At 39.4% G+C, this 8730-nt stretch overlaps 1 protein-coding gene across 1 annotated transcript; it reads left to right on the forward strand.

The window, feature by feature from the left end:
* The first annotated feature begins 2660 nt into the window (after positions 1–2660).
* Positions 2661–3020, forward strand: LOC147888294 (uncharacterized). The gene has a single exon (XM_087393313.1). The coding sequence runs from the start codon at positions 2661–2663 to the stop codon at positions 3018–3020; it is 360 nt and encodes a 119-aa protein (XP_087249439.1).
* Positions 3021–8730: the final 5710 nt, after the last annotated feature.

Consider the following 8730-nt stretch of genomic DNA (forward strand, 5'->3'; position numbering starts at 1 on the left):
CCTCAAAATTAGAACCACCGCATCTTGAATGGTCCCCTGAGGGACTGGAAGGAGTATGCACAACAAATGAACCCTTACTTGGAAACACCTTACCAGTGGAAAAGTTACCCCACAGTTCCCAACGTAAGAAGTTTCAGAAATATAAGCCACATGTGCGGATGAAGCTCGATCAAGAGACTTCAAAAAAATAAAGTCAAAAAGAGCCTAACAAATTGGTAAGTCAATGTACTTTATTGCACAAAAAGCCTTGGCTATTAGCAAATATGAAGCACTTTGCTCTTTGGGACATAGTTTACAGCTACCAAATATGCCATTGAATAGTGAATACTCATCCTACACTAACATGGTCTCAGGCAAAGGGTTTCTTCTATCCATATCTAAGGCTCTATTTACTTGTCAAAGACATGCTATGTCATCTAGTCCATTTTATGCATTGATGCTAGATGAGAGCATTGTCTTGTTCAAGCAATGAATATGGATGATGTACAAGTGCTCAAGATTCATGATGTGCGATGGCTTGCTAGGGGCGATGTCATGATGAGGCTCATAAGGCTTATGCCTACTATTTTGAGCTTTTGGAAAGAAGTTGCATTATCATGGTATAATAAAGCAAGAATTTTTAAGCTTCAGTTTTGCATTCATATGTTGGCAGACGTTTTGCATGATCTGAATCTGCTTAACAAAAAGTTTCAAGAAGAAAACATTGATTTGACGTCCCTAGGAGTAGCAATTGATGTCACTGTTAAATATTTGCAAAGGAATTTTTTGTGGGATAGCATCTCAAAGGATACAAATGTTGCCAAGTTTATTACCAAGTCCGTTGGTGGAACCTTGGATCATGAAACAGGCGAAGGAAATGTGATTGTGCATCAATTATGATATGCTCAAATTCCAGGCAAGGACAACAAGGGTAATGCATTGGATACAGGAGGAGTGGACTTGGATAGTTGCACTGCTATTGCCAAAGAATTTGCACAGAAAGTCATTGATTGCTTGGATGCAAGGTTTCCTGACTTACCTTTGTTTAATGCAATCAAGCTTTTTAGTCCTCAACACTATTCACAAGATATCTTGGTAAGGGAGTCAACGACAAAAACATGGCTACGAAGGCTCCTCGACAAATTTGGTGGTCACATTATGGATGCCTCCGGTTGCACAAATGAGCTATACATGTTTGTTGATACTCTTAATGTAGGTTGTGAAGGCTTGTCAATGAAGGATGCTTGGAGAGTATTTTCATCTACACCAGATTGGTAAGCAACATATCCTAATATGATGCGCTTATGGCAAATCATCCTCGTTCTTCCAGGATGCTCAGTTGCATGTGAACACGGATTCTCAAAGCAAAACCTTATTAAGAGTTCTCGAAGGACATGCTTGAAGATAGATACCTTAGAGGCTTTGATGAGAGTCTCATTAATTAGCCCTGATGTATCTTGTGTTGATTGGCAAAATGTATATGAAATATGGGAGGATGCTAAGAAAAGAAGAATCATGGATTTGTAGTTTTTCGAAATTGAATCCTTTTCGTCTTTCAAATGCCAGAATCCTTTATTATTGATGTTTTAGTTATATGTATGATTTATTCTATAGACTACAACTCTAGTTTAGAAGTAAAGGTGAGTTTATAAAACTGAAGCCTAACATAAGATTAAAAGCTTAAATTTTTTTTAAAAACTTCATGGAAAATTTTGTGAAGCCTAGAGTTGTGCAGCAAATATAAGCACTATTGATATCAATAATCTTTTTGGGAACATTGTAGATTGCATTATTAATGTGCTATACACAAAAATCCATAAAGAACATTAAAAGGGCTACGCATGAACTTAATTTTAAACAAAAGAATTTTGTTAATATAGACTTCGTCTTGTATAATATGATGCGTGCTTTGATATTGATTCGATGCAAGCTCAATTTTGGCAAACAAAAGCATCAATCATGATTGCTCCATCTCATGAGTTGCTGTGTGATTTCTGAATATTGCTAGTATGCGTGCAAGCTCCATGCTAATAAGCAGGACATGTAGCTAATCTTGAGAGTTCAAGGGACGAGAGAGAGTCGGTGACAGATTAAATGGCGTTTAAGCAACGCACGCCACAGGACTCCTGCGCCCAGCGACCATGCATTGCAGATCAGCGACCAGCGATATCATCTCTCTCATCATCCTCAGCAGCAATTCCTAAAACAAAAGAATAGATTATGGATTCCCCTTGTGTCTCTCTCTCTGTCTCTCTCTCTCGTTGAAATACCGTACTGCACACCAGTAGAAAAGAATGGATTCCCCTGGTCACGTATCGCATGTCTGACGCAATGCAGGCTGGCCGATGGTCCCTAAGCCCTTCATTGCCCCACCCGCTCGAAGAGCTCTTAATTAGTTGACCACACTTCGCACTGTGCCCTCGCTTCTTCCTGCATCCTTGCAGCGGAAACCCAGGTCAAGGGTTCAATCCCCCAGCTAGCCTTCCGTCGATATGTTGTTGTGTGTGTTGTGTTATTTCCAAAATTAACGTCTCTTCGAAAAAAAAAGAAAGAAACTAAACTTAGCATTGCAATCGCGACGTCTGGTTCTCTTTGCAATATTTCCGCCCAGTGAGAAGCTTGACAAGAACAACTTCCAAGCATGGAAGTTCAGGATGACAAACTTCCTTATGACGTCCTCCATGGTCGAGGACGCTGTATTTGAAGTTGTCGCCTTCGCCTGCTACTTGCTGTCCAGTCTCATCGCGCAAGGGTTGAAGCTTCAACTGGCCGTGGTCGGCGGAAAGAAAAATATCACAGACGTGTTCGTCCCGATCAACGAAACTGTCATCCGAGTAGGTATGCTGGCTACAGCGTTTAGTACAGCCGTGGGAACGGTGTTTCTGGTGGTGTCTATAGTCCATGTAATCGAGCTGCGCCTTGGATTGCCGTCTTGCAGCGACAGTGGTTGGTCGAAAGCCGCGGCAATCCCGCTCATTGTGTTGGGCTCTATTGGAGCTTCCATTTTTAGTGCTACGGTAGGATTTGCTTTTAGCAAGTAGATCACAAAGCACTCCCGACGGGATTTGCGATCCATTCTGGTTCTCACTTGAATACCTCTTCTGTGTCTATCCTCATTCGACTTCGACCTCATATTTCCAATCTCCTCACTCTGTTATTATCTTTGGTTTCGTAAATAGCTTGCAAATTAAGGGGGACATGAAGTTTAGAATGGGTTGCGTCTCTCTTCGTCCACTTCTCTCATAAGAATCTACATTATAATTTCGTAAATAGCTTGCAAATTATGGGGGACATGACTCTAGAATGGGTTGCTTCTCTCTTCGTCCACTTCTCTCAAAGACTTACATTATACAAAGTCTCTACTCATATTTTGTAATTCATTTCAAAAGTTTTTTCTTGGTCTTATTAATCCTATCTTTATTCCAAAATATGATAAAATATAATCGTAGGATGGCTCTGAAATACATATTGGAATAAACCTGGTACGGAAATGTGAAGAAGAAAAAGCTTTCTTTAGTACTGGGTTCTTGTTCGTCAACTCGCACATGGATTTGAACAATTCTTCCTTAATTTTATGGAAGATGTGCTCAGTAAACTAGATGAAATTGGATAAATAACGTGGATGCAGAGGGACATGATTGTGATAATGAGAAATATTGGCCTTGTATTAGGAGGTATATTATGATAATGATAATCATTGGCCCATTCACCACTTCTATAAGGATAAAGGATACGCAAGGCCACAGGCGCCTATAGGCCTGATAGACAAGGTAACGGGTGGCATGTATTCTTCCCCTTGTTTAATTGGTTCAAGAATAATTTGTTTTTCTTGATGCAACACAATGTCTTCAAATGTAAAAAATATCTCAACCTTCTCTTTCAACCTTACAATAGCATCATTCGCAAAACATGCATCTGATTCTCTTAAACGTTATAGAGTTTTCTTACTCCATCGATTCTTGAATCTGTTTTTAATCATCCTTTCAATATGGCCTTCAATCCTATAAGCTTCATGTTTTTCTTCAACTTGAGGTTATTTAAGGTCCCTTATCATTCCATCATCTACAGATGGAAGTTGGAACCTAAAGATGAGACTTGAAGAGAGGAAGTTGCAATATCACATCCGGGCAAGAGGAAAACACTCGTCACCTCTCACCCGCACCCATTACTGTCAACAGGTAGTGAACAAAGGAAACATGAAAATTCTAAAGCGCGAGAAAAAATAATGGTTTCCGTGTCGTTTTGTCTCACATTGTGGGAATTACTTGCAAGCGCAAGTCCAAGATGTCGTGAAAGTTAATGGAAAAAAAAGGATGCCTTGAAATGTAGATAGACAAGGGGAATCTTGAAAGAAATTGTGACGAGAAGCATTGCCATAACTTATGCATTGCCATGACGAAAAAAAAGACTTCTCTGTATTTAGGTATCTTGCATGATAATTTATGCATTGCTCAACGGAAATCGGTAAACTTTGTCTTCAAGCTGTAGTACACATTCTAAACTTGAACATGAGAACAAAAAATTATGGAATAAGGATTTGGAATGAGACCATTAAAGCATTACAAGTGCTATGTTGCATATGAAGCATGCATCTTGAAGACTATAGAATATAGCAATTTATTTAAAAACATCAAATTTTATTCTATACATACATGCAACCAAGTAATCATTCAAAAGTACACTACGTCAACTTCTCTTCAACCCAAGGACACACCTAAATGAGAATATTAGGCATGGGTTAACAGCACTCCAATGTTGTGCTAAAGTGATGCATACCCATTTGAGGACACGCTCCATAACTTTTTTTTTAATTTGTTGAAAACCAAAACGGATTGAAAATTTGGAATCCAAACTATTGGGACTATTGCATGGTGGTCTTAAAACATTGATAGTTGTTGGTATTAGTATCTAGATTCACCCTAAAATGGAAGAAGTTGGAAAAGTGCAATTTATGCATGTGAAAAGACATTTTAATAAATCCAACACTGCTTACAATTTTGAATTGTTTCTTTTTCCATGCACTTGCTTGTTTCATGGCTTATAAGCATGCCAAAGGTCATTGCATTTAATAATACACAGCATCAAATCCGATAGCGTGTCCTTTGGCCTATTTGTGTTTTGAAGCATTTTAGGTCACATTGCACTTGTTTGCGATATCCAATTCTACTGACGTGTATCATTGGAGGAGAAAAAACCGGTGATTGAAATTTTACTACTCCCATAAATTTTGAATTGTCACACCTCTCACCCATCAAATCTTGAAAGATTAAGTACCTACAACTTGCCCTTGCCCTGTGACCCGCACGCACCTCGACGTGACCTCGCGCATACTTTGGTTTGCCATTGTCTTCTTTCGAATAAGTTGTCTTCTATTCTTTGCTTGCCTCACCAACTAGGTTCTCTAGGTCTATTTTGGACTGATCATGGTTATGGTGCCAATGGTAACATGCAGCTCGCGATGGCTTACAAGAGATGCAAACAGAGGCCCCGAGATAGGAAAGCTAAAAAGCCAAGTCAAGGCACAAGGAACAAAGTGCGGGTCAAGGAAAGCACTGGCACAATATCAAATCGGCAACGGAAGACACTTTTGCAACATCTGGGAAGGAAGAAACAATGAGAAGAAAGAAGAATCCTTGCAGAAAGCAACAAGAAGTGGTTGCAGATACATGCATTTGATCATTGTCATTGGAGTGATGAACACGAGCTGTGGTGTCACGATTGGCGGGAGCATTCGAGGTAGCAACATTAGGCCATTTAGGTGATTATCAGTCTCGAGGAAGCAACATCAAGCCGTTAAGGTGATCTTCACAAGCTTTAGCTTGCACCCTAAAGTTCGTAGAGTAACAACCCTACCAACACCTCTGGAGATGCACGCCCAAGAGGCGATCCTCTCTAACTTGAGAAATGGCCTACAAAAAGTGAAAGGGGTGCACAACTTAGATCAACTAGCTATAAAGAGGGCAACATTAGCTATGTTGGTGTCCCTTAAAACAAAAGAGAAATGGCTTGGGCACACAATGTCAAAGATGTTGTCAATCAGAAGGACCAACGTGGCTTCAGTGATTGAACGTAGAGCAGAAGCAATGCACGATCATCCCAATTTGAGAAGTCTATCATTTTAGAATGTCTTAGTTATGTATATGTGTATTTGTTTATCCGAACATTGTTTGTGATTAAGCTTTGGGATAGCTCACTTGTTTCATTTCTTAAACTAGGCTTGGACTAAATATGATTGTTCTAAACTAGCCCGGTGGTTGGAACATCATAGGCTGGTTCAGCTCAATCGCCAATTATGTGATTGTCTTGAACAAGCATGGTTGAAGTCATCCAGCCGAGTGTCATGATTAAGCAGAAATTAATAGTAATATATTTTGAATTGTATTGTTATTTTACTAAACCAGCCCAGTGGTTGGAACATCATGCAACCGTGGCTACTTCAGCTCAATCACCAGTTATGTGATTGTCCTGAATCAGTGTGATTGAACAAACATTAGTTATTGACCTATTTCTTAGTACTTAAATTCATTAAATTTAATTTCTTGCTATTCAGGTCATACACCACTGTTAAAGTATGAAATTCATAAATAAAAAGTTATATATTGTTATTTTCTAATGGTGAACTTCGGAAATGAAAAGCAATATACTTATTATTATCTAATATGTGAAGTTGACACCGTCAGGCTAAACCCTCCTGGTGGCTGAAATTATGACAATGTCCTAAACCATCTCGGTGGTTAAAATTATAACTATCCTAAACCAGCCCGATGGTTGACTATCCTAAATGTGTTGTAAACTAGCCCGGTGATTGAAATTGTGACTATCTTAGACTAGCGCGATGGTTGAAATTTGTTTTTCTTCATTATATACTTTAATTAGGCTGTGTTTTGTCTTCTTTTAGTAGTAGCAAAAAGGGGTCACTATTCTATTGTTCCCGCATGTTGGGTTAGCAGCAGACGGAGTTTTATCTCAAGTTTATGGATCAAAATCTGAACATTTCAATTGGGCATAGGAGCTTTGAGCATTGTAAGCCCTGGTACGTCAGGCAACTCAAAGATAGGAGTGTTTGTTGTTGCAAAATACACATAGACTTTGACCTGGCCTAGCAAGCTATGAATGACTTAAAATCTAGTCATGTTAGAGCATTGCTCCATGGGGATCGATGCCCATGCCTCTCCGATGGATGTACAGTTTGTAGGCCACCTGGATCTTCATTTTGTGTTGCAAGGGAGGGCAGGTTTTGTAGCCTAAGGTCTTTATGGGAGCGAGTGGTTTGTCCAAAGGGAGACCGTGAGTGGCACAGGATTGAATGCATTCACGGCACATGCAAGCATTGTAGTTTGAAGCTGAAGAAGAAGACATTCAATGTCTGTCCAACCACATTGCTCTAAAATGGAGGAGATTTGAAAATGTCAATGTTAAAGGATCTCATAAAAAGAGATGGCTACTGTCATATAAGAGTAGCCAGCCAAGGGAGCTTGTAGGTCACGTGGTTCAATCCATCCCAAAATAGTTGCTTCATAATTTCACACCAGCTAGCACAGGATAAATAGTTTAGGACGTGCCTTGCCAATTTTCCCCATGACACTATTGTATCTGTCATAGATTTTGCAAAAAATTATTCATTTCAAGAATAAGATGAGATACAAAGTGCTCACTGGTACAAGCAGCAGATAACAATTCTTATGCATATCACATATAATCATATGCTTGATTCTTCTACGCCTGATGCAAATCTACTTGTTGACTCATAGAAGTCCAACAGAGCAATGCACATACAATTTCTACATTTTAGATGATAGAGAACATGACACCTTATTTGTGTAGCATGCTTTTTTACTGCATTAGGAATGGCCGGAAAAGGAAATTCCCCATGCAGAAAATATAAAACAATGTTGGGTGTGGTTAGATGGTGCTGCCTCTCAATTTAAATCAGCCCATGGATTCTACTTCATCTCAAGGTTCAAATCCCTAACTCGGTCTAGACATGATGTGGAATTTCTTTGGGTCTAGCCATGGCAAGAGTGAACATGATGGATGCAATGTTGTTATTAAGCAAGCTCTGTTTAAACACCAATTAGCATGCCCTAAAGAAAAACTCAATGATTCCCATGATGCTTTAAGATGGCTTACAACCAACCTCTCCACATACAATAAATAAAGCCTTAAGAATACTGTAGTACACAGAGTGTTCCATGAAGTGAAAGAGGATGAAGTGCAAAGGAGAAGCTAGCACAATTGCGAGAAAATTAAAGGATTTCGTGGTCTACAAAGAATATGAGTCTAATCAAACAACCAAATGATAAAAAAAAGAAAACTTTCTTGCTTCTGCAGTGTGTGCATCATAGGGGATCATGACAATTATGAGATCATTGTAACTGTGAAGACATGGGAGCGAGTTCAAGTTTTCTCTCTACGTTTAGATGGAGTGACAAACAATGGAGGGACAAACGACTCGCCATAGTTGGGGAGAGTTTTGATAACCTCACTTACTGTCTAGAAGAGGGGGATAACTTTGCAGTTGTCGCGGCATCTAGGGAGAACGAGGAAGATGACCCATACTTTCTATTGCAGTGCACAAAACCTAAGCACAAGGTTGAGTAAACATAAAGGGATAATTAGGGGACAATCTATGAGAAGTGGGATGTAGTAGTCGGAGCTTTTTGGTACAAAAAAACATCCAAGAGAGGCCGCAATTACAAATGAAAGAAGGGCAAGAGTGTCTTCAAATTGGATTTAGACACACATGAGCAC

This window comes from Dipteris shenzhenensis, chromosome 22, assembly GCF_047967505.1.
Source record: "Dipteris shenzhenensis isolate YYH24624 ecotype China chromosome 22, Dip_SZ_1.0, whole genome shotgun sequence".
NCBI classification, from domain to species: Eukaryota; Viridiplantae; Streptophyta; class Polypodiopsida; order Gleicheniales; family Dipteridaceae; genus Dipteris; species Dipteris shenzhenensis.

Coding starts and splice junctions, on each gene's coding strand:
- LOC147888294 (XM_087393313.1), top strand. CDS start 2,661: ATGGTCGAGGACGCTGTATTTGAAGTTGTCGCCTTCGCCTGCTACTTG.